Source organism: Halichoeres trimaculatus, unplaced genomic scaffold, assembly GCF_033239565.1.
Source record: "Halichoeres trimaculatus isolate MK-OKI-2021-1 unplaced genomic scaffold, fHalTri1.1 fHalTri1_scaffold_21, whole genome shotgun sequence".
Classification (NCBI taxonomy): domain Eukaryota; kingdom Metazoa; phylum Chordata; class Actinopteri; order Labriformes; family Labridae; genus Halichoeres; species Halichoeres trimaculatus.
The window spans coordinates 7,960,444-7,987,641 of NW_027437199.1; the positions used below are offsets into that span (position 1 = coordinate 7,960,444).

Genomic DNA, 27,198 nt, shown 5'->3' on the forward strand with positions numbered 1-27,198 from the left:
TTGCCTACAAAGCGGGCACTTAAGCATGCATTTTTGCCTACAGAGAGAGCACTTTAGAGCACATTTGGTGATTTAAATTCCAAGAGTGACATTTTGGCACGTGTACACTGTAGTGCAAAATTATGCCCACCAATAGGGCACTTCAGCACACATCTTTTCTGGCAAAAAGGCACTTTAGCATGCATTTTTTTCCAACCAAGATGGAACTTAGTTGTGCATTTTTGCCTACCAAGATGGAACTTTAGCATGCATTTTTGCAACCCAAGAGGGCACTTTAGGGCACATTTTTGCCTACCAGGAGGGCACATTAGTGCACATTTTTTGCAACCCAAGAGAGCACTTCAGTGCACATTTAGTAATTTGAATTCCAAGAGTGATATTTTGGGATTGCACACTGTAGTGTCATTTTTGCGTCCCAAGAAGGCACTATAGCACATGTTTTTCAATAAATAGCCCACTGTGGCCCCCTCCTGTGCACCTGACTTGGCTACGGTGACCAAAACTGAATTTTCATGGGAAGGTCTACATTTTTTTGACATGACCCTCAGCAGACATGGAGCCTTTCATGGGGACAGCTACAAGTGGACACTTGAGGAGCTTCGTTTTTTGTTGCATTTGCGCTTGCACTTTTTCTATCTGACAGTACTTCAGTGTTAACACAGGCATACTTAAGTGTGTATATCCAAGTCATTCCAATGTTTTGTACTGTTGTAAGTATTTTTCTAAACCTTGTCTACTTTTGTGCAAACTAGCTTCAAACTGTGAGTAAATCACCTCTCGCTTTCACACAGGTTGGCAGCGTACCTCACACCAGGTGAAACCTCTGGCCTCTGAGAAACTGGAGGACATAAAGTCAGCTCTCAGGGCCGTGGATCCTGGTAGGACAGGACGTGTGAGCAAAGAGTCCAGACAAAATCTCCCATCTGTTTTTCAGAATCAGCTCCAAACTGCGATCAAGCAGGTAAGAGAGATGATTTGTCCTTAATGTCTACAAACAAAGAGGTCAAAGGTCAGACTACAGTGATTAAATGACCACATTATTTAGTGTGCTATATAACAGCTGGCACTAAAATGTGAACCCTCTGAGCTGTCATGTGAGGCCTCCTCCAGAAGATGGCAGTGTAAGCTTTGTTTTGGTCTCCTCCATGCTGCTGACATTGATAAATTGAAGCTGTGTGGCCGTGGAGACTGGTCAGAGGAGAAGTGAATCTGGCAGCTGTTGAAGCAGACGTTATTTGTTTGCACCTCTGTTGCGTTGGCTGGCATCAGGTTTTTCCTCTGATCCAGCACACACACACACACACACACACTCACTCACTCACACACACGTATCCTCTGCTGTGTTTTATCTCACGCATTCCTCAGCAGTGTGTGGATGTTTATAAAAATGAAAGAATATATTTTAAAAAGACGTATAAAAGCAGAACCAAAGGCTGCTTCTCTGAGTCCATGAGGCCTTGTTTCAGGGCGCTTCTCTTCCTGGCACTGATCAATCAAGCGTGTACGCGTGTGTGGTGTGCTCGGGGTCTGTGCACGCTCCTGTAATTCCCCCCTCTACCTTCTCCCTCTTCATGTGTAAGCACGCTGCGCCTCTGTCACTCTGCTGCGTCTCTGTAATCGTCTCCACTGTTCCTTTTTGTTCCGTCTCAGCGCGCACGCCTGACAGTTTGACTGCCTGTCTTTCCCACACAGATTTCCACCCATAATATCAGCACTTTGTCTCTTCCACCCCCCAAAAAAACACACACACACATCTCCCACGAATCCCTGCACCCCCTCCCACTCACCGCCTCATTCATTAAAGAGTGTGTGGGTGAGTGTGTGTGTGTGTGTGCTTTCAGGAGAGTTGTGGAAAGTTTACTTTAAAGGACGACGAGCGGAGTAGCAGCTGTTGTTCTGGTGACATTCTGATGTGGAAGTTGCTTTGTGCTTGAGGGAGCGAGGTGCCACCCACCCCCTTCTCCTTCTCCTTCTCCTTCTTCTTCTTCTTCTTTTTCTTCTGTTATTTATTTATCCATCGCTGACACGTTTTCAAAGGAAGAGATGAAGATCTCTTTTGATGTTAAATTTAAATCTATTATTAAGTGCTGGAAGTAGCTAAGCTTGTAAAAAAACAAAGTTTCTGAATAATTTGAACTTCAATTAAAACTCTTGTGATCATTTTTTTTTTCTGGGGCCTGTTTTATAAAGCGTTCTGTGGCGCAAAATAAGTACAGAAACTTTTTAAACTGCTACTGAAGAAAGCTTGAGGCCATGACACAAGCTGTGATGGTTGTGACTTAAATTCAGCAGGAAGTTCATCAGATGTATCTAAACCAAAGACTGTAAAAAACTGCTCCCCCTGGTGGCTGGCTGCAGTATAGGTCAAAAAATCCATCTCCCCAGTCGTTCCAGATGGGCTGCGGTCAAACTTTAAAAATTTTTACACTTCGTCGTAGGATTGGGATGATATGCTATTCTCACAATTCAATTCTATTATAATTTTTGGGGTGCTGTTTTGATTTCAATTGCGATTCTTCAACAAATATGTTTTTTGTTTTTTTGTTTTTTTTTTTGCAATTTTTAGTTTGATTTTTTAATGCAAGACCATGTGAAAAAGTCAAATGATGATGATAATGTCTACTGACTATTTCAGGAGCCATATTTACCAATAAGATTCACATCTCGAGTCAGAGAGAAATGTTTCGCCCTCTGCTGGAGAAAAGTGGTAACTTTTTCCGATCCAGTTTGTAAACAAAGACTGAAATTAAGAATTTGAAAAAAAAAAAAAAAAAAAAATCCTGGTTTTGATATTGTCAAAAAAAAAAAAAAAATCCAGATACAGTGATTTTTTTTTTTTCCACCCCTCTACCTCCTAGAAATGTTTCTCTCGTCAGATTGTTGTCGTGATCTTAAGATATCATTTAGCTGCCCAGGTCCTCTTTTTTCTAAAAAGTTTTGTTGTCATTAGTTTTAAGAGGTTAAAAAAGAGGCATTATGTCACTTGTAATGATGATTGACAGCTGCTGGTCTTGTGTATTTTTTTGGCCAATGGTGGAACCTGTGACGGGGGTATTTTGGCTTCAAAACTGTCCAATGGTAAATGGCAGGGCTACGCTGTCCACTCTATCTAAAAACTTATAACAACAATGCCACCCCTTTAAACTGACAATTATTCCTTAATGCTTAAAGGTTTCTCTTTTTTATTGAGAGTTTCTCAAAAGAAGTTATTTTTTCAAACTTCTTTTAAAAGATAATTTACACGTTTCTGTTGCATGTTTGTTGTTACTTTGTGGAACTAAAAACTGCAGAAAAACGGAAGTAACTGAAGCTGAAGGGATGTTTATTGGTAATCTTTAAGGTCCCAACCCATCATCCTCTGACCTCTGTTTTACCTTCAACCTCGTGCTGAACTGCAGGTGAACCGCACGCTGTCACAGGTATGTAGAGCACAAAGACCCCCCCCTTCTTCCTTGGAGTGGGGGCTGTGCGTTACGCTCTGCGGCTGCTGATAGCAGTGATAATTGGACGGGTGGTGTCTATAATAAGACTGAATGCTGGGAGCTCCACTGGGGACCACTGCACTGGATTACACCATGAAGGATGTAGGGCAGGGCAGCAGGGACTCTGCTTTGATTATGAGCCACCAAAATAGGTATCATACATGTGTGAGTTTTTAGAAACTAGTTCGCCGACTCTGTGGGTTTTGGGCAGGTGCCAACTCTTAAATGTGTTTGTTCAGGCACGTGTGTGAAAATCAGCACAAGGTCAGAACGAAAGCAGGCGAATAGATTCCCCAGGTGAACGGAGCACCTAGCTTATTCCCCCGGCCGGCCTCGTCCTGAAAATTACTGCTCAATCCACCTGATGCCAACCAGACGAATCACTACTCTGTCTCCACAGAGACGCCATTACATCCTCCATTATCACAGACACCGAAATGTATGAGAAGTGGTGGGAGAATATCAACTGATGGATCTGAAACTGCTTCAAAAGACTGCATAAAAACTGGTCAAAGTCAGCGTGACATCCGCCATTGGTTACATGACTACCTTTCAAAGCCTCGAGTTGGCAATTTGTCCATTTTTTTGTTGGTTTTGTTGCTTAAAGAGTGAGCAGTTAAAGGTTGTAGCAGGAAAGCGGGCTGGGGGCTACGGAAACCCACACAGAATGTTGCTAGGAATACACCAGATGCGTCTACGATCCGGCTCTGCTCCATTGTGTGTTGACTGCGTACATCAACTCACACCGACCTCAAACCTGTTGACTCCTAGCCTGGCCTCACTCATGAAGTCGGTTTGTTGTTGTAACTTCCTACTTCCTTTCCTGCTTGATCTGCCCTGCAGTGAATTAATGCATCACAGCCACGGCATGTTGTATAGCTGCTGCAACCTGCCGGAGCAGGTAAGCAGCCAGACCTCAACGAAGCAGATCCCATGTGAGCTGAAGCATTGACTTGAATAGAAACCTGTCTGATTCAGTGCCGTGATGTGGAGGAGTCGGACCAGAGATGCATCTGGACTATTTTGGCTATGAAACTCCTTATCTAGTAGATGTTGACCAGAAATATTTCTCAGCGTAGGGACTCTTAAGCTCACTTGTACAATGTAAGTAGCCAGTTTTGGTGCCTAGGGACAAATACATGTGTTTCATTGTGCTTACTAATGCTTTTTACCATGATATTAAATCAAATTAAATTTGACTGAGTGTGAAAACAGACTTCTTGGATGGTCTCTTTGTCCAAAAAAAGCCAAAAAAAAAGCCAGAATTTTTATTTGACATTTACATAAACAAATCTCTAAAAGGCTACAACACCGAACACTTTACCCAGAAGTTAAGTGCAGTGATGAATTTCGCACCTCTCACCTGTAAATTAAAGCAGCCACACCCCTTTATAAACATAATCTTAGGCCTCAAAATAATGTAACCTCTTGGTTTCTTCAATAAAAAAGCTCTTAAATAAGGATACGAGCTACATAAACCACACCTATTAATGTAACCAGGCTGTTCAAGTGAGGACTACATAGAAACTGAGCCACTTTTGGGGCCTGCCTCTGGTGGACATTTGGGGGACTACACTTTTTGGGATCCCAAAATTGGAATTATTTCGCAGTCCCTGGATTGTAACTGGTTATAGTGATACGTGCTTGTGTGTGAGCATTTCCAGGCCCGTATATTCACCTTGGGTAGCTGTTTTGATAAGAAATTATTTTTTAAGAGAAGAATTTTTTTTTTTCCTCCATTTTTTTATGTTGTGATTTTGACGGATTAAGAACAGAATATCACCATTATAAGCCTCATTTTCGATATGAATACTCAGTAAGCTACATTTGTTTCTAAAGCTTTTAGAGTTTTATCAAGATGTATCATCTGCTGTATTTTCACAGGAAACAACTTGAGTTTTGTTCAGTTTTGAAGATAAGAAATGAGTCTTTGCATCAAATTATTGTGTTCCTTGCATTACATCCTTACTTTTTTCATCCTCATTCTCATGCTGTTTTGTTTACGCTGTTTTTTATGTTTGTGTCTGATGCAGGTGTGCGAGGGCAGCGGGGAAACCGTTGACTATGTGCAGTTTCTAAGGAGTTTGAATCCAGCTCTGGGAGCCTGCAGTGTGAGGTACACACTCTTCTCTTCTTGCAGATATTTTCTCTACAATGTGTTACAGCGTGAGGCGTTTGGTAACACGCAGCGTGTTTGTGTGTTTGTCAGGTGTGGAGCACAAAACTCTCCCATGTCGCTGTCTGAGATAGAGAAGCATCTGAAAGAAAAGGTGTGTGTTTTTTAACCTTGTACTGTCATATTTCTCAGTGTGCTGTGGAGACAAGTCTTAATTGGCAGTGGATGCACACAGGTTGACTTTTACATCCCAAGGACTCATGAATCATCAGTAAAAGAAACATGATCCTTGCATTTTCACTCTTCAAAGGAAAGTTTTACACAAACTGGTGTGTCACTAATTCAGCGCTGCAAAGTTTGAATCAGAAACTTCTTTGACAAACAAATAAAATCTTATAAAACGCAGACATGACTCACACAGCATCCTCATAGCTTGTGTGTGTGTGAATGAGTGTGTTTCAGTGTGTGTGGAGCTGGCTCTGGCAGGATTGAGGCTGTACGTAGGAAGCATGACAGAATCGACTCTGGATTTGTGCTGCTTGTGTTCCACATATTACAGCGAGATGTGGATGTTGTTGTGAAATTTGACTAAATCCTTCTCTGTGGATAAATGGACGCCTGAGGGCTACCAGGCCTGTCCTCGTCCTCGTGACAGACAAACATCAGGAAAAACATCTTCCACAGCCCACATGCTTCAGTCTTCACGTTTATCTACACTCCATCCATGTCTCCCTTTTTCTTCATCGCTCCTTTATGTCCGTGCTTTTGCTTCTTTTGCCACTTGTCTTACAATGCAGCCAGATTTCTGCGAAGAAAGCGACTTCGAGGAAAAGAGATTAAGTGCGAGCTGGGGCAACAAAACCTGACAGCTCTGTGTCAAAGTAACCCACGCTGAGAAACACATCAACCCTTTCAGACTGTAATAACTCAGAAACAACACTCACTGGAGTCATCAGACCACATTTATTTCTTCCAGATCATCTTCTTTTTGGCTTCATTTTCAATATCTACCCCTTTTATAAAATGACATTGATGAAATATGAAACACACTTGCACGAGGTATCACAAATAGCCTCATAACATGGGCGGACCACGTGATGATCCCAAAAATCAAAGCCAAAAGATTTGGAGCTCCCCCTAGTGACTGCCTGCAGAATAGCTCAGAAACATATAATTTGATTGACAGAGGTTTTTTCTAACCAAAATCTAATCTCTTCTTGGCTTTCCTTCCAGTAAAACCTTGTTTTTAACCTCTAATAGCTAACGAAAACAAAATGTTTCAGAAAAAAAGAGGAACTGAAAACAACAGTCAAATAGTATCTTCATGTCCACACAGCATACGGATTGGAGATAGACCGATATGTTTTTTTTCAAGGCCAATACCCACACCGATTAACAGTAAAGGAATCTGACAACTGATATTTGGGGCTGATGTTCACTTGCAGTAAAAGTATAAATATTGGCGTCAAAATTCGGAATAATACGAACTCCAACACTTAACTTTCTTGAACCGCCTTCAAGCATATGTTTATTAAACAGCTCCCAGGCTCAGCAGCTGTCTTATAAAGTTAAATGAAAACTTTAAAACATCATTTTCTCCCTAAAGTTTTCTACAGTAAGCCAAATTTTTCCAAAAATGTCTCTGTGTGTCACCAGTCAGATGGTACTGTGGGTGGGACAATGCTTGAGACAGAGTAGCGACTGCAGTCAGAGAGGCATGGCTGCATTAAAGCCAAAATAACACAGTCTTAAATTTGATTTTTCATCGGCCGCCAGGTAATAAAAAAAAGTCTGATGCCAATCTGCTTCAAAATGATAAATATCAGCCACGGCCAGTAATCGGTCTATCCCTAATACAGATGCGAGAAACATTTCTATGAGGTATGTGTACTTTTTGAAGTGGACCACAGCCCATCTGGAATGACTGGGGAGACAGAGTTTTTGAGCTTTACTGTAGCCAGCCACCAGGGGGAGCAGTTTTTATAGTGACCTCACTTTAAGCTGAGCAAGACGACATCCTTTTTTTTTTTTTTTGCAGTCTAAGGCAGGGGTCACCAACGTAGTGCCTGCAGGCACCCGGGTGCCCACAAGAACCACTTCAGGTGCCTGCGAGGCAGGTCCAAAAACAGCACAGGTACAATTGAGCTCCTTCTAGAAACCTTTCCTACCACCATTGTTGTGTAAATCATTAATAATAATCGTGGAAGAATTCACATTGACATGTGAGCAGTCTCTTCTCATAGTATTACTTCTACTACTACTCTTGTTGCTATCAAAAAGTGATCCGTGCAATTTTGTTCAGGAAGTTTGTATCAAACAAGTAGCCCTCCATACAACTCATTTCGCTTGAGGTAGCCCTCGGTCTCAAAAAGGCTGGTGACCCTGGTCTTTTTTTTATTCTTTATTTAACCTTTATTTAACCAGGAAAAGAAACTCATTGAGATTAAAAATCTCTTTTACAAGAGTGTCCTGGCCAAGATATGCAGCAGCACAATGTACAAAGTTTCTTACATTCACAAAACAGCATTCCTCACAAAATACACAGACCTGTAAAACACTTTATGTACAATAATTAAAGACAGGCTGGATCTAAGGTAAAAATCACTGAAATAAAAAAAGAGATGTAAACAAGAATCACCAAAGTTGACGCTGAAGTCTGCTTACCTTTTAAAATAAATATATAAAACACCCATAATCTGCCTGAATCTATATATCTAATTTTGATGTCTAACCTAAAACTTGTTACTCCATCAATAGACCAGTAGAAGGTTTTGGTTAATTTTTCTGGTACAGGTTGATCCCTTGAGCAGATCTACCCTGGTAAGAAGAGAACAACCAGCACAGAGCTCAAACTCCAGAGTTGACGCTGAAACAACCTCACCTTCCTGCTCCAAATAACCGACTTTAGACTATAAACGCTTACATTTACACCTCTGCTGATTTCACTGTGCTGTTTCCCCTCTAAAGATGCCTCTTCTGTCTGTTATGTGCAGACGACTCTCCTGTGGATCTCCATCTTAACTCCAACTGTGGTTAAATCCTCTCCATACACCCCCCGCCTCCTCCTTTCCACCCAAACAAATGCCAGTCATTTCTAAATCCATCTTCGTAAACGCTCTGTGTCTGACGTCCAAGATGCTGAGTTCTGTTGTCATGGAAACAGGATGGAGAAGTTGGCGTACCCAGGTAGGGTCCCCTCTGAGGGACCAGAAGATTCTGGTTTCAGAGGAAGTCATGATGAATAAATGAGATATATGGAGGGGCTGTTTCCTGCACAAACAGAGGAGTCTCTGGGGAGTCCCTCTCAGTGGCGAGCTCCGTTTTAGTGACTTTGATCTCTGTCAGGATTGTTTGTCAATTACTGTAATAAGTGTGAACATGTAGGAGTGTGTGTGTATGAGAGAGTGTGTGTGTGTGTGTGCGGTCACTGTCTGATGACTCGTCTTGGAGGACCAGCTGGGCCTGATAATGAGTGATGCACACACACATATGATGAAGTACCAGTCACAGCTGTTTACCCCATGTGCTCGCCTCACTTATCAATATTCAATTAAGATCACCGCATCTCCCTGTACACACACACACACACACACACACACACACACACACACACACACACACACACACACACACACACACACACACACACACACACACACACACACACATTACAGGAGCTGTCCAAGGGTAGAATGAAGGATGTTTCTTAACCATTTATTAACTCCATCTGCGTCTCAATCTCGTCCTCTTGCTCTTTGTGTGTGTGTGTGTGTGTGTGTGTGTGTGTGTGTGTGCATAAGATGATGCTTATGATCAGTACATTCTTATCTTTTAATCTGTTTTCTTTTGGCCACATTATAATGTCATCGTTTATTCCAACATCTGACCATCACTGTACTGAATTAGGGCCTATGTCCACTGTCAGCATCTTTGTCAGTGACCTGTTTTTGCAGTGACCATTGAGTCTGTGTTAAAATACACTCCACTGCTTCTACTAAATAATATTTCACAAAGAATATTGTCTGACTTTGAAAGCAGCTCTAGACCTGAAAATTGTGCATTTCTTCCACCATTGTTGTTTACAGAGTTGTAACTTTCCTGCTAACACTTGGGTTTCAAAATATGGCCGATGTTGATAAGTCGATAAAGATAGGGACATGGATTTTTCTTTCCATTTATGTCATGGGGCAAATCAAAGCGACTATGACAACTATTTGGAAAAGCTATTATTTTTCCAGGTTAAAGACTCAGTTTCCCATGAGCACTTGGCACACGGTTGTGAAATGTGACTCTTACCAAGGCGTGCATTTGTTTTGGAGAGCAGATCTTCTTTTTAACACTACTTTTCTTTGTTCAAAACAACTTTTACAGCAACAAGTTGATGTATTTATTAATCGTAACTTAAATCTATAGTTTGAAACGTGACAGTAAACTCACTTTGTCCGGTAGTTTAGTACCAGACTGTATTTAGTGATACTCACACCTCGGTGCTCTGAGACGTGACCATCACATGTAACGTTAGTGAATCCTGGTTATGTCCTGCCAGTTATCTACCAAGCAGAGCTAACGTAACCTCACTCTTCATTTTATTGATAGACTCTCAAGTTTGAACAGACCACTGCAGAATAACTGCTGACTGTGGGTTGGAATGAACATTATCACAAACAGCTTGACTTGTGTTTTAGCCCCTTCTCTATTTAGTGCATGTTGCGACATCACTCGAAGACAGTGTTATTCAGTGGCCTCACTACATCTTTAGTTTTTTAAGCCTCCTGGAAACATTCCCCTTTGGCTACGTTTACATGCAGTCAGTAACGATTTCATATTCAGAATATCAGCTTTTACTCGGTTACTCAAGGACCATGTTAACACCAATAACTCTTGAAAAAACAGAATATGCTCCTATTTCAGTTTTTAAAAACATGAAAATCGCCCCTAGAGTTCTCCTTTTCTGACACGAATACTTGGTCATGTATACACCTATCAGGATATTCCCAACGAAAAGAACATTCATTTGCGTTCTGGGCATGTTCTGCTCACAAGGAATCTTGGTCTTTTGAGTGCAGGAAGTCTGCCGTGCTGCCTCTGCAAGACAAAGGGGAGATGTTGCGTATTGTCTCATGAAGTTGCCCATGTGTCGCCGTTTTGATCAAGTCATTGTGTGAACAAGAAGAACTCTGTTTGCCCACGCTTGCAAATGGGTTATTCTGAATAGGTAACACTTTACTTTAAAGATCTGCAAATGTCATCACACTTAGATAATATTTAAACATTTTATCTTGTTTCTTTGAAAGTAGCAAATAACTTTGTCTCAAGTTACAATTGGTAGGTTACTGTTTTCTTTTCAAGTTTCTTTGAAATTTACTCCAAATTGCAAGGTAAGAATGTGACGATTGGCAAATCATTTATTTGAAACTAAATCCCAACCCACCACAAAATGTTTTTAGAAGTATCCCAACATTTCTGCTTTTTCCAGAGAAGCAGGTGATAAATAGCTGCTTAATTCTTGAATACAGAAGTTAAGTCCATTGTTTCCTCTGACAATTACCTGCAAGTACAGGCGCACTGCAAAACAGAACCTGGCCAGAAGTTATGTGCTTATTTCAACCAGATTCTCATGAAATTTTGGGGGTCATTTCAAAGAAATAAGAAAAAACTTTGTCTACTTATTACCTAGATGTGATAACATTTGCGGACCTCTAAAGTGTTACCTCCAAATGTTCCAGAAACCTGAATATTGACTGCAACGTAGCCTGTGTTTCTGAACGTTGCTGATTCTCATTTCTTTGCATTTCCTCCTGATACCACATGTTTTAAGACTGACAATCACACTCTTCCTTAATTTGCTACCCTTTCCTCAGTTTTCACAAGTTTTCAGAGCCAGTGTAGGGTTCGTCTCGATTAATATTGTATGCAGAAGGAATTAAAACTTGGTCAATTTAGGAAAAAACAATATTTTTCAGACTCATGTAATTCTTTTTTTGCAGCTTAATTGTGTTTTAACTCAGAAAGGACCAACATCAATCACAACTCTGTCGTCTGATGGATTAAAGTGCTACTTCTGCTTCTTTTCATTCCATTTTGAAAAGATTTGACTAATCACAATAAATCTGACTGAATCTCCAATTTGGTGAAATGCGGCTCTGTAAGCTCTCTGACTTTGGTTGTCATTGCTCATCAATACATCACTACCTGACTCTTAATGCTTTAAAAAAATGTTAATACTTCACAAGTTTTTGTCTGGTTGTTTGAAATTAAAAAGGCTTCATTTGGGAATAGATAATAAAATGATATTTTTTTATTGAATTCAAAAACGTTCAACTTTTTTGTCTCTAAAGAAGACAGACGCAAATTGCAGCAAATCATCTCCATAAAGGTTTGATTTGTGTCTCCTCACCCTTCGATAAGAGATTTTTAAATGAAGATATTCTGATCTAAATATCTGTTCCATTAAAATTTCAACAGACAGTCGATGGAAAATTCCTCTCATGCAGATCCTGAGCAAACCCGACAGCAGGAAGCTTCCCATATGGGGGATTCCCAGGCGTAAATCTTCATCAAATGCAGGTCTGTGGTCTAATCTGCATCTATTTCAGGAGCCACAGCGTGAGTATTTGTGGGAAGCCCTCTGCTAGACCCTCCATGTTGTTTAGGTGATGTAGTGCCTTTGTAATACTAATGTTTGGACGGCGAGCGACGGCAGCAGAATGGTCCCAGAGCCCCTTATTATCCCTCTGAGCTCCACTTTAATGCCGCCTGTCGCCGGCACTCTGGAGCCCTACCAGAGAGAAATTAGCCCTCTAATTGACAGACAAAAGAAAGTTCATGTGTGCGCTCTCTCATGATTACCGTCTGATCTCCTCTTGCTTTTCTCCTCTCTGTCGCTTCGCTTTTCCTCCTCCTCCTCCTCCTCATCCTCATCTGCTCCCGTTTGAGATCTGACTCCCTTCATTCCCCTCCAACTCTCCAACTCTGTCGCTCCCTTCTTTCATCCCTCCTCTTCAGAGAGCCGTCCCATCCCTCTGCTCGTCTCCTTCCCATAATTCATAGTGACAGGAAAGGTTAGAGCGTGCACGGCAGAGCGCTTGCTGACAGAAAGAGGAGAGTCGAGTGTCTTTTAAAGTCTCGTGGTTACACAGCATTTAGGAGTGAGCACAGTTTGACTGAAAATACTGGAGTCTGTGTTCTCGACTGTGACATTACGACTGATCTACGTGCACATGTGTATTATGATGACGTGTCTATCATCTTTAGTGATGTTTGGGTGATCATGAAGGAAGGTTTCTTCTCTTAGTCTGTCACAGAAAAGTTAATTTCTTCCGATTTCTCTCATACAAAAAGTTATGTACAATTATCTCACCAAGGGAACACAAAAGACGCTTCCAAACCCAAGTAAGACAGTAGCAGTGAACTTTCACCTCTTGCAGCTGTGTTCCTGGCCCCTTTCCCTTCCACAGGTTTCCTCTGCTGTCTACAAACACAGCTAATCACGAATCTATGTTGCTAGCTAGCAATGGCCATGGTAACTGCTACTGACTGTTAAGTTTCCCCCTAAAACTAGTGATCCAACTTTTCTAGTTTCGATACCGATACCAATAGTGGTACTGATACTGATAGCTGGGCTTTGAGTATCGGCTGATACCTTTACTGATCTGACACCAGAGTTAAATAATAACCTGCATGTAGGCGATAAAAGGTGAAAAATGAGTATATAAAGTTACTGACGTTAATTTATCTAAACTAAAAAATATCTAAATGTTAACTGGCAGTTTGGTAAAAAAAAAAAAAAAAAGAAAAAAACAACAACTTTAGAATGTGCAGAAATTAATATTCAATAGTAATGTTTTTTTACCCTGTAGACTGGTAATTCTGCAAAAAAAAAAAAAAAATACACAAAAAATACAAAGTGGTAACATTTCAAATCAAGTATCCAAGAGCGCCGGTAAAAAAGACAAGGGATAAAACTGGTTTCCTGGATCAGCACCACGGATCCGCCCCGTCGCACTGCCCCCCCCCCCCCAATCGCGACCTGGTATTTTGCACACTTGGGCCAGTGTATTTCTCAAAGGTGTTGCAAAAATACTAAGAATTTGAGAATGGGGTCACTAGAACAGGGTTTAAGGAAAAAGAAAACAGATGAAAAGACAATCTCATGAATCCAACTCAATTATTTTTAAATCAAATGTGGCCAAAGAAAGCCAGCTGAAGGTGTTTTATGAACAGGTAGACCTCAGCCTCCTTTTATAACCTCTGTCAGCTGATTGCCACCAACTGAGGAAGAACATCCCAGCCTTTCCTAATAACTTCTAATTAATAAAAACATCTGTGACTCACACTGTAACTCTGTTAATGTTACTTTTCCTTGTTGTAAGAAGAAAATGTTTTATTTTTCATAATAAATTATTTCTACCTGTTACCTCCCCACTCTGCCTACTCAGCCATTGCCTAATATAAGCACACAGGTGGGTCAGGAGCCCTGAAATGCAAAGACATCACAGCAATCACTGATCTTGACCTCAGCAAACCTGAGCTGTGATATGAGAAACATTTCAAAACCACGTAACAAATTTTAAATCATTAACTCATCCTAAATCTGTGCAGCCTCAGAGTGATTTATTCATAACGGGGGATTATCTTAGTGACTTCAGCCTGCCAAATTTAAATCCTGCACAACTTTTAAATATCAACACAGCTGTCGGCAGCTTTAAAAACTTTTCTGGTCTTAAAAAAAATCAAAAGCGTCAGAACCAAAGTCCAGACTGTCATCCTCTGCTGAGAATATTAAGAGGGTAAAGTGTTGCTGATATACCGGTTCATCAAAGGGAGTACGATTTGTCATTATCAGGAATGCCAATTAACTGATCCCAATGTACATATCAAAATGTATAGTGAGCAGGTGATTGAATCAATTAGACTACCGACCTGGCGGGTTGAGCTCCCCAGTACAACACTCAAAAGAAATGAGATGTGTGCTCTTTCCACTCTGGGCTTTGGCATTCCACATAAGCATATGAAAGGGCAGGGAAATCCAAGAATAAAACTTATGGTAGGCTCTGTTCTGTACCAACAAGGGTCTTTGCTGTTGCTCTCCCTGCCTTTGCTTTTCAGGTATACAAACAGAAAAGATGAAATGCGTGTTTTCCCACCAGGCAAGTGAAAACATGTAAAAAGGCAGGAAATGCAAGAAAAAAAAAAACTTAACTTTTGGTAGGCTCTGTTCTGTAGCAACAGAAGTCTTTGCTGTTGCTGCCCCTGCCTTGGCTTTTCAGGTATACAAACAGAAAAGATGAAATGTGTATTTTTCCCACTAAAGGCATGTGAAGGAATGTGAAAGGGTGGGAAATCCAAGACTAAAACTTTACTTACAGTAGGCTCTGTTCTGTACCAACCGATGTCTTTGCTAGTGCTCTCCCTTTATTAGCATTTCATGTACACACATTAAAGAGGTGTGCCTCTCCCACCCTAGGCTTTTGCATTCCATGTTAATATGTGGAAAGGCAAAGAAATCCCTGAATAAAACTAAACTTAGAGTAGGCTCTGCTCTGTACCAACAGGGGTCTTTGCTGCTGCTCTCCCTGCCTTGGCTTTGCATGTATAGACATCAAAGAGATGAGAAGTGGTCTTTTCCCATCCTAGCTTTGGGTTTCATGTAAGCATATGGAAGGTCAAGGAAACCCGAGAAAAAAAACAGAACTGTATGCCTACTCTGTTCTCTACTCTGGGTGGTTTGGCTGCTGCTCTGCCTGCCTTGGATTTTTATATTTGCACATTAAAGAAAAGGAAAGATTGTCCACTCCGCCTGAAACTTTGGTATCTGAAGTTATGTTGTGGAAAGGCAGGGAGCTCCCAGTAAAAAGCCATACCATGTGAAAATAATTAATTATTCTGAGGAGAGTAGTCTCGACTGAAATGGGTACAGTCAGGAGATGTCCAACAATGCTGCTTGGTCACTTTTCACTTTGTGAGGAAATTAGTATTTTTTGTCTTCGTTTTTTTGACAGCAAGAGGCCTCAGGCCCAAATTTGGGGTGAGAAGGTTTCTGTCTTTCAGAGTTTGGTCTTCTGTGACTGTGAGTGAGCTGCTGGAGTAATTAGAGGGGTCAAATGACCATCAGATGTGACTTTGGGTCATGCGATTGTTACAATCAGCTGAAAGGCTAACACACACACTCAGAGGTAGGACAGGCATGGACACACACACACACTGCTCGCTGGATTAGCATATAACAGGGCGGTAAACAAAAACAACAGAGCTTTCATTAATTAAGGACCGAGGGGCTGGGTGGGCAGACGGATGGGCGAGTGCTGCTGAGACACTGCGAGCGCGGCACAGCGCCAGGCCTCCAACCACGCCAACCAGAACACAGCTGCCTAATGGAGCGCTGGCATTGCTGAAGGACGGGGGAGCAGAGAGGAAAAAAAAGGGGGGAAAGACTAGAGATGAAACTAAATAATCGAGGAATTTGAACTAAAGAAAAAGGAGTCAGGGGGAGGTATGAGCTGAAGACAAAGGCGGAGGAGAAAGGAAGGGAAACAAAGTTTGTGAGGGGATTAAGAAGAGGAGGAAACAAAGGCAGATAAAAGGAGAGGGGGAGTGTGTGTGGAGGGAGAGATGAGATGGAGATAGAGATGGAGATTGGATGATATCCCTCTGTCTCTGTTCATTAATACCGTATGATCTCCTCTCTGCCTCCTTTGTGATTTTAACACATTTCTAATTAGCACAGAATCCTCTAAGTTGGAGTAGGAGGGAGAGGATGGGGGGTAGAGGAATCATATTTTTATCTGTCTTTAATAAATTCACTTTCATTTGATCTTTTTTTAAACACTCGCGCTGCTGTGCCGAGCCTCTTTCCTTTTCCCCGACTGTGGCAGAATGAAAGGTGGTGTAAACGCCGGGCTAATTGTTATGCTTGTAAGGCGAGCTAGCTAAAGTCGTTAGATTACAAAAAGTGGAGATTCTGAAAGTTTTACTGCTGACAAAAACCCCAAAAGTCCCCCAGGACAGGAGGAGAAACCAAGAAAGATGAAAACAAAACTTAGTGTGGAGTGTTTCAGGAGAATTTTGTTTCGGAGGTCAGGAGTATATCCCTTTACTCCATCTGCTCTATTTCGTGTCTTCATGGAGACAATGTCAGTGCAGCACATAAGGGAGGCTCCTCCACGCCTCTCACTGAGACTCTTGGCAGCTCGTCTAATCAGAGTGCAATTAGACAGAGACTTCTCTGGGCGACAGAAGACTCTGATTACCCAAGAGTCACTGGGGGTATATTTAGTATCTGCGCTCTTGTTCCTCGGTGGTTAGCGTGTCGCCCCGGAGCTACAGAGAGAGCTGGTGCACAGCTCAGACGTTGGATGACAGGACGGGCTGGACTTGGCTGAGGCCGCTCGCTCTGACTAACTGACTGACTGGGACTTTGCTCTGACAGTGTTAGCCTGATCCAAACCCTCAATTTCAAGCCTCCTAGAGGTTTCAAATTGCACATCTATGGTCTGCGCCAGAAGCTCCTCAGTGCTCTGCTGCTCCGATCTTTCATGACGTGTTAGTCAGAGTGACTCTCATGCAACAGCTCACAGAAGGGATGAGTTAATATCCTCTATGAAATCCAGCCCAGCATGCTAAGAATGAGGAATTATGAACACTTTAGAAGTCTCTGCAGAGTGTAGTCTGCAGGAAACGCAGTCACACATATGTGTGCAAGTTATTTACCTCCTACTATGTTGCAAAAATTGCTAACACTGCTTTCATCTGATGTCTAAAGGTTGCATTACACAGTTATTCCAACCCCACCTCAGCTAGTTCACCATTTAAACCCTAGTAGGGGATTTTGAGGTTGCAAATCACTCATTAGAAATAAATAAAGTCATATTACACATCAGATTAAACAGGAAAAACTCAGCTTTCATTTTCAATCAGGGGGCCAAAACATTTACTTTCATTGGAAACCTTTTGCCTTAGCTCACCTGGATCAGAGTCATTACAGAGCCACAAAATCTATTTTATCCTAAGAATTAAGACTTTGAAAGGTATAAAATTCTACGCTTAGTTTAAATCTGGTGAAAATTTTCTAAAAAATACATTTTTTTTCAAAGTTCATGAAATTGTACACGTGACATTGTATTGTTTTTATTTTTTGATAAATTTCAAAAATTTAAATTTTCTTTTGAGACAGCAAACATTTGCTAAAATAAAAAAAAATCAAAATTGAAAAAAAAAATTCCATCACTTCAAAAAAAAAAAAAAAAAAAAAAAAAAAAAATTGCAAAAATAAATAAATAAATAAATAAATAAATAAAACTTCAAAGATTTGAAAAAATTCCAAGAACTTTTGTAATTTAGGACATTTGACTAAATGTTTTAAATTTTTGTGATTCCAAAAAATTTCACAAAATTTCACACAAAATTTTATTTAAAAAAAATCTGCCAAAACTTTATGAATTTTTTTTTTGGATTTTCATTTCACAAATGTTCCCTTTAATAAGACACCAGAATGACTCAAATAGAGGCAGCAGATGCAGAGATTTTTCTAGCAGAGCCCCAAGAAAGAGGCCAGGGTTTAGAGGCCTTTCAGCTGACATGCTGTGATTGATTTGATCAGTGTTGTATATGCTGTCGCTGATGCTTTCTCTGTTCTGTACCTCTGGTGGTCTTTGCTGCTGTTTTTCCTGCCTTGGCTTTCCATGTATGCACAAAAAAGGTGTGCTCTACCCACATCAGGCTTTGGTAATCTACTTGAGCACATAAAGGAGTGTGTAACAGGGCCAGAACAGAGCTACGCTGCCAAATAAAACTTAATGCACGCTAAATAAAGATTCTTTCGAAGAGAAACAAACAAATGAAAGGTTCACTTGTCTCAACCTGCAGGGATACCCAGCTTAAACATTTCTTGATTCTGTTTGGCTTACAACTCCTTGGTGATCATTTAGTGTGTGACTTGTTGGAAATCACCGGCTGATGTCTTTCAGAGAAATGAAAATGACATCAAACTGAGCACAGGTCAGTGTCAAGAGTCTGGAAACAGCAAGCAAGTTCATCCAGGGGCTGTTTTATATCATCACTTTGAGCACTTTTGAGAGATGTGGTGAACACAAGCACAACAGCATAAATGATCATTTGGTTAGACCTCACTTGCTTTAGGGCAAGATCTGTATCGCAAGGAAGCACAGATCTGAGGGCTGGGAATGGAGGGAATTTTGCTGTGCTCTATCAGTCATAGCATGCGTGTGTCCATAAAAACCTGCTCGGGAACATTTCAACATGGAATAAAACTTTTTGACGGCTTTACCCAAGCAACAAATATTGTCATTTCCTCCTAGGATTACTTAAGGATGTGCGATTTTCTTATGCACCACAGAAGTCTGAGGAGGAGGTGTAGATGTATGTTTGGGCGCACAAAGCAACAAATTGCTTAACGTTAGCTGTGATTTGACACGTTGGATGATTTTCTTGTGCTCACTTCACTTCACTTAACAAAAAAAACAAATACCCAACTTGTGACTTTTGCAGGAGAAAGTGAGAGATTTACACAACTTCATCTGCAGTTTTTACAAACAAGAACAGTATAGAGTTTGCACTTACAGTATGTAGCACCTTTTAGTCTTTCGACCACTCGGAGAGCTTTACACGCCACATTCACCCACACACACGTTGGTGCACTGATGGCGGAAGCTGCCTTTAAAGGTGTCAACCCTTCCCATCAGGAGCAAATCTAGAACATTCACACAAACACGCTCATGTAGAAGACAAAGCAGTGTGGAACAATGAAAAGCAGTCTGCAACTTGGGACACGTGAACGGTTTGGGGAAGTTTTTTTTATGTTTTTAAAGAGTTCAGCCTCTAAAGTTTCTAAAGTAACTGGTTAGAATTTGATAGGAAAGTTGGAATAATTAATTTTTTAGCCCAGCCTGATGAGCTCCATTTGTTTTCCAGCATTTTTTGGCCCATGACCTTGTTTTTTTTGGACTTTAAATTCTCATTAGCCCCACACTTAATGAGCTGTCAAGTTGTGATGTGACATACTTTTATAATCTATTTTTACCAGCATACGACTTTTTTCCATAGAAATTCAAGTACATCCCCAAAAATTCTTTAACCCTATAATGCCAAACTTATCATATTTGATACATGACTTTTTCAGCCCTCCACATAAGCAGTGTGGTACTTTTTATCCTGAAAAACCTGATGTGTACAATCAGATACATGCAGTGCACAGATAAACCAACACTGGGTAGTAAGTCACTCATTAGCCGCCCTTCCAGTGACGCTCTAAGACTGCCATGACTCAGGAATTGGACACAGGTGGTTTTTAAAGAAGAACTTTGCCAAGTTAAAGAAAAAAACATTACAATATTTACTGGCACATCAATAAGAACAGTTACTGTGTTCATGCAAAGTAAAAACACAAAAATTTCACAATATATGTTTGAGTAAGCCGTGTTGAAGATGGCGTATCAAATTTGATACAACGGGTATATAAGGTCATGTAACTCTAAAACAGTCAATCGCCATTTACTTGTATTTCATGCATTATATCTAAAATCAAGCAGCATACAATCTTTTTATTTTTTGATTACATAATTTGGTACATTTAGAGTTAAAAACTAGGTATGAAACTTGCTGTACTGCTGTATGAAAGGATGGCCTGGATAGTTTCCCAACATGGGAACGTGTACTGTCAGAAATGCAGAGTGCATCTTTGCTTAAACAAGGAGAGAAATAAAAGGTTGTGAACCGCAAAACGAGTAAAATACTTAAATGTTATTTTTTTCCAGGCTTCCACCCAGACAGCTCCATTGGTGGCTTTCTCACTACTGCATGATGGTAGCACTGTTTATGTTTGGATACACAAATTTATTAGATTTGTTTGTGATTTATTATGTTTTTGTTTGTTCAGGAAAAAACAATCGTTGAGCATTGTGACCTGATGTATCAAATATGACACAAATTGAAACTCAAATATGGGAAGTTATATCTGAAATTTTTGTGGGGGGTTGTTCAGAGGGACCAATCAAGGCTCCAAGTTCAAAGAACTGGAATTTTCTGTCAATTATTGAATGGTTTGGACTTTACAGGGTTAATTCTCTGTTGGTTTCATGTTTAAAATGTGTGAAAGGAGCAGTCTTAAGTTAAGACTTAAGACTGGGTGCAACATCTTAAGCAGTCTTTATATTTTATTTTTTGACTCAAAGTTTTGACTTTTGCAAAGGATTAAGGACAGCTGTAGTCATTGCACTTTTTTTATAATGTTTTTATAAGCAATTTTATTGGTAAGTAGAGCTTTAAAATTGGATTTTTTTGTTTTAAGAAATGTAGATGTGCTTCTTTTGATTTGCCTACAATGGACACAAACCTTCAAAGGTCACTATTTTTCAGTTTTCATGACTTTTTTTACTTTTCAGTTGTGCACTTTTGATTACAATTTGAAATATTTATTTTATTTATATTTTCAAGTAATATTTTTTCTGCTTTTTTATTACAGTGTTTTGTTTTAATAAAAGAGATTTTATTGTTTTGCACAATTATTGTTGATTGTTTTTGATGCGGGTGCATATTTTGTTAAAAAAAATATAGGTAGTAACTTTTTTTTTAACCCCCCATGGGCCCCCAATCCAATCTTGCTTGGGGCCCCAGGGGACCCTTGCTACACCACTGGTCTTAACCTGGTTGGAAAGGCCGCTAGCCTAGCTTAAACCTATCTCATAACTGACCGATTAGCCCTTTCAGTGCCCTCCTCCCTCCCCCCTCACCTGTCCATCAGCCACCTTTGCATCTCTCTCCCTCCTCATCTCTCGTCAGCACTTTGGGAGCAGGCCCCGAGCTTCCACAGATCAAGACATCGGCGTCAATAACCGTGTTCGCAGAGATGAAAGCTCCAGCGGGCCGAGCCTCTCGAGTCGGTCGGGTTCAGGAGTTCACCGGCTCCATCGAGGTGTACTGCTGCTGTTTCTGTCAATCATGTTGTGTGTGTGTGAACTCTGCAGATTGGAGGCAACCTGAGAAACATGATCAGAGCGTTTCGCCTGTTTGACTACAACCGAGGGGGACACATCCAGCTGCACGAGTTTCGCCGCATCCTCGACAACTACTGCATCCGCCTGTCAGATAAGGAGTTTCAGAGGTGAGGATCAGTGGAGTGTTGAATGTATGACACAGTTTGACACAGCGGGTCACGTAACAGGTCCTTACAGTTCACTGCAAAGGCCCGCACACACCTTATATGCTGTTCAATTTGTGTCCTGAAAAAGGATGAAGAAGCACAATACAGGTTCACACAACACAAAAGATACATATCATATTGACCATCATATTCCTTCCTTCGCCTTTTCTCCTGGCTCAGATAAAGCTCAGAATTAATCCTGTTATACCTAAATGCCACACTGTGGGCAGTAAACAAGGTTTAAGACTGGGTTAGTTATCATTTACTGCAGAGGATAATCTAAGCCATTTATTTAGAACCAGTCCATAGACTGTAAGAAAGATGGACGACCTAGCAGCTTCCCAAAAGTGAGTCTACATGGTCTGGTGTTATAAAGCAATCCAAAAATTGCAAAAATCGCACATATCAAAAATTTGAAATTTAAATCGAATCGGCACCCCAAAAATCTTAATAGATAATCACGAGAGTCACCAAAACATCTAGAGGTCCCCCCACTCAGCAGCTGCAGAATCGGTCATAAATCCTGAGGAGTAATGTTGAGAGAAATCACATAAACTAGACCTGTGTATCGTAACTTTTCAAATTCAATCTCATCTTTGCAAGTACAGAATTTTTTAACCCTTTATGACCCACCAGACCAGGTCTGCCACAGCATATCTTTATGCTAGGTTGTGGTGTCATTAAGCTTTTTCGTATATATCAATGCAACCCATATTTACCACAATTAAATAAAATCTATCAACTTATATCCATAATATAGTAAATTCTTAAAAGTACAGAAATGTCATGGCTGCATCCCTCAAAAATGTATACATAAAACGATATGAACAATAATGATTTTGTGTATGCTTTTTACTGGATTTCATTAAACACTACAGGTGGGAGAAAAAATTGAACATTGATATATCAGGATTATTTGTTTGACAGTATCAAAATCGGGATTTTTTTTAAGGGAGAAAAAAAAAAAATTCCCTTAAAAAAAAAAAAAAATTTTTTTTTTCAAATTCAAATTCTTAATTTCAGTCTTTGTTTATGACCTGGATTGAAAAAAGTTACTAATTTTCTCCAGCAGAGGGTGAAACTTTTCTCTCCGACTCATGTGATGTGCATTTTATGGGAAAATATGGCTCCTGTTAGAGACTGTAGATGTTATCCTCATTTAACTTTTTTACATGGTCTGGTGTTAAAAAGCAATCCAAAAATTGTGAAAATCGTAAACATCAAAGAATCGCAATTAAAATCGAATCGGCACCCCAAAAATTGTAATAGAATCGAATCACGAGAATAGCATATCATTCCAGTCCTATTACACACATCAGTGGAAGGAGACGACACTTTGAGACATGTTGAAATGCAATATGAAAGTTTAACTTCCACATTTTAAATGCTAAAAGAATAAATTATCTTTCTTACCTGGTTTCAAATCTACCCCCAATTGACACTTGGGCACAATGCTGAGCTCTATGAGACTTGTTTCATGACACCAAACAGCAGAACGCTTCATTAGATGAGAACTGATTAGAAAAGTGCATGTGGAGTCCCCCAAGGCTCCATCCTGGGGCCTCTTCTGTTTTAGAACTATGTGCTTCCACTGGTTAAGACTGTAGTAAACAACAAAATATATAACAATAATTCTGCAGAAATCCGCAGTTATACAACAAATTCACCAGGCAACCACAGACTCAAACAAGTTCAAATGTACTGAACAGATCAATATGTTGAAGTGCCTTGATTTCTCCAACTAAAAAGATAAAACCTAGGCCGTGTTTTTTGGCATAAAGAGGAAAATGTGGTAAAATTCTGCGCTCAGACACAAACATTTTTAACCAACGTAAAGTACCAGACAGTTTCTACCATCTCTGCAGTGTGTGTTCAGCAATAAAGGAGAGATCACCAGCGCTATCTTTGTGGTCATCCTTTGTGTCGGGATGAGAGAGAGCTAATTGACTTTTAAAACTTTAGGCCCTGCAGTCAAATCCACTCCAGAAACGCCGCTCAACTTTTTTGACGCGGCTCTGGAGGATTGTGTGTGACAGGTTAATTTTCAATGGCTTTAATTGGTTTTAGCACTCAGATCTCTCTCCCTTTCTCTCTCTCTCTCTCACACACATGCTGTCTTTGTGTATGCAGGTATAGCAGAGTACCAAGCATGGCTCTTTTCTCATCTTGTCATTGTCGCTGACATAAAAGGTCACCTACGAATCTGTATCAGCGTGTCAAACATCTCTTTACTTGTTTTCAGGCTATGGAATCACTACAGTCCAAAAAACAGCTCCACCATTTCTTACCAACTCTTCCTGGAGAAGCTGGGTTTTGGTGACAGCCATAACTTTAGGATTTCCCCAGTCTGCACTAAGCTAGGTATACATACAGTGGATTAAAATGTGGCTTTGGAGAATGTGATTGACAGCGAGCAGCAGGGAACTCAAAGAAAGATGTAAACAAGACTTTTATAAATCTACAAACAATGTCTGCTACTTTTTGGGACTGCTCTCAAGCCCAGAAATGTCTGAACAATAAACCAGTAAAATACAATAAAAGCCTCAGGAAACTACGCTAGTACAACTTAGTCTGGATGAAAGTCATGTGAAAATGCCAATGTTGATGCTGGTGATAAATTAAGGTGGCTAACTTGGCTAGCTTGAGTTATTCAGCTACTTTTGGGCTGAGAATCTGTGTGATGGTGTTTTTGTGTTAGCTAGCTTACACTGTACTGGAGTAACAATATATCCAGTAGCTTCCCCACGAAATATCACTCACAGTTGTCAAAATGATATTGATATATGAACTATTTCATAACACTTTGGCTTTCATCTGATTTAATGGGAAAAAGTATCAAGTGAAGTCGCTTTTACCGCACTTTTTTGATAACAGTTGAATTAGCAACTTGATTAGTGACCACATTTAACCTTATGATTTTTAAAACTTAAATGCTGCAATTTCTTGGTTCACTGGTCAATACTATTTTACTACTACTACTACTACTACTACTACTATTTTAGAATGTACCACAATAAGAAATAAGCACACATCCTTTACTAAAATTCAGCCCTTAGCTAATGGGTTCTGCATTTTAATGTAGTCTTTCTGAGTTGAAGTCAGTGTGGAAAGTGATGATGTATGAACTTGAAGGATACCTCTAATTAACCCTGTAAAGCCTGACCCATAAATATATAATATAGCCCGGAAAATCTTTATTTTTTTTAAAACTGAGATGTTAATTAACCCATCTAAAAATCCACATAAAAACATTGTTACATCATTTCGTTAAGTATTTATATTTTTTGTATCGCATTTGATAAATTGGGCAGTTTTGTCAACGTATAGTAAAGTTTTAAACTCAATTTTTAAACCTGTAGTAAAGTTTTTAGTAAATATGCTTTCTTTTGATGCAGGAAATACTTACTTTAAAAAAATACATAACAATTCAGATATTATCTTAACTGAAACCCCTCAAAAATTCGCAATGATTTTTCTGAATAAAATTGTGTAGATTATTTTATGAAAGGCGACATTTTGAAAAAGGACAAAATACAACTTCACATGTCTGTAGATGAGTGAGGATCTTCAATGTGGTAGAGTACATTTTTAAGATTTTTTTCACAGGTTTTTAGGAAAACTATCATGTGCATGAGATAGAGGTATTTAAACTCATGTATCAAATATGATTTGTTTGGCAATGTAGGGTTAAAATAACTTAATATCAGAGATATGTCCTTGACAAATGTATCTTCTTGCTTGAAAGAACAAAAGTCGGAGAGGCCTTAAAATTTGGCTGAAATTATTCCATTGAGGCTTAATTTTGAACTTTCTTGGCCATCTTTGTAAACACTGGATGCTGTTGCTTTTGTTTTCTTTAGAGGTGTGCCACAGAGGGAAAACGCCTCCTGAGCGGATCGAACAGAAGAACCAGAGACCAGCAGACCCATCAGACCTGCCTCACAGAAAGCTGCAGACTCTCTTCTTCAACAAGGTAAAGACTCGTCAGAATCACTTTGTGTGTTTTACTCCTCTTGTTTGCATGTCACCATCTGGCCCTCTCCCATGCATTATCCTCTTTAAAGACGGAGGGCTAAATTGGCTCTAAGTGGCGCGTCAGGATGCAAACGGCAGAGGGAACACTTCTAATTAAAATGTTTGCCCAGAAAAATCAGCTCCTGAGTTAGTGTGTTAATCACGGCTAATTTGAGGGAAAGGCTTTGGAGGCGGAGCTTGAGCTGCTTGGGGATGTTCTCCATAGCAACGTAAACCAGGGTTGAGTCACTTCCTGTGATTATTGAACAGCAGAAGACAAAGAGAGGAGCCTGTGTGAATTATGAATGTGATCTTCTGCTTTCAGATGTGTGTGAACTCCACCTCGGTGTGGCAGGCGCTGCAGGCCTTTGACACCACCCACTCCGGCCTGGTAACACAAGAAGTCCTCAGGGCTGTTCTCAACAGCTTTATATTTCCCATGAACCCTCACTCCTTCCAGAAGCTGACCAGCCGGTAAAGAAAGCACAAGTTTATTCATGTATCTCTCTGTTCCCTCTTTCTGACCCAGTCTGCTTCAACCTCCCTGCCCTCTGCTTCTTAAATCTTAAAACCTGGCTCTCAATTATTCTGTGTGATATATTTTTCATGTGTGTGTATGGATTTATGTGTGTGTTTGCAGCTATGGAGTGGGAGAAACCGGGTTGGTGAGGTGGAAACAGTTCTTGGGCCACTTTGTGAAGCCGATGCAAGGAGATGAGGATGCAAAGGTTCAAAGAAACAGGTCAGTTTGAGAGTACATCTTCAGCCCCACCAGGGTTGAAATATTAAAAACACAGATAATCAGAACAGATGGACTTTTACAGAAAATTACATAAAATAAATATCTGCAATGATATTTGGAGGTCAACTACTAATTACTTTAAAGGAGCTGTAAGGAGTTTGACACTGATCTTGAAAAAGTCTCCCTTCTAGATTTATGCCTGATCGTAACCCACACTTTAAAATGAGATTATCAGTGCAATTATTGCTGGTTACAGGTTATTTTAGATTGCTACTTCTTAGCTTCTAGTTTGGGTTGACCAGGACCCAGTACAGCACATCTAGGTCTCTATGACAGCACCACACCGGCTGTCGAAGTTTAGTAGAGAGAAGAGATAAAACACAGAGATCTGTGTTTTTCTCTGCTGAAAACGATTTCTGCAACTAATTTTGTGGTGATGGTGGACACGGGAGTCTAACTGTCAGACAGAAAAAGGACAGAAAGAAAGAGTAGAAAAAAGATAAACGGGAGAGTGATACAGGTAAGGATTAAACAACGAGGAAGCGTACATTAGACCATTCTAAGGCACGACGTGGCGTGGGAACACCACGATGCGCAGCGGAGTGCCTTAGAACGGTCTAACGCACACTTCCGAGTTGTTTAATCTGCTTATACCTTGGTCCCACAAACTGTAAACTTTAAAAGAAAT

General features: G+C 40.2%; 1 protein-coding gene across 1 annotated transcript in view; it reads left to right on the top strand.

The window, feature by feature from the left end:
- The first annotated feature begins 852 nt into the window (after positions 1 to 852).
- The window catches only part of efcab6 (EF-hand calcium binding domain 6), a 50,504-nt gene continuing 24,158 nt past the window's right edge, over positions 853 to 27,198 (top strand). The window contains exons 1-8 of the mRNA XM_074698786.1: positions 853 to 961; positions 5,516 to 5,598; positions 5,692 to 5,752; positions 21,579 to 21,715; positions 23,997 to 24,115; positions 25,615 to 25,727; positions 26,094 to 26,242; positions 26,409 to 26,510. Coding sequence (XP_074554887.1) covers positions 5,714 to 5,752; positions 21,579 to 21,715; positions 23,997 to 24,115; positions 25,615 to 25,727; positions 26,094 to 26,242; positions 26,409 to 26,510 — 659 coding nt within the window. The 5' untranslated portion in view covers positions 853 to 961; positions 5,516 to 5,598; positions 5,692 to 5,713. The remainder of the gene's footprint in view (positions 962 to 5,515; positions 5,599 to 5,691; positions 5,753 to 21,578; positions 21,716 to 23,996; positions 24,116 to 25,614; positions 25,728 to 26,093; positions 26,243 to 26,408; positions 26,511 to 27,198) is intronic.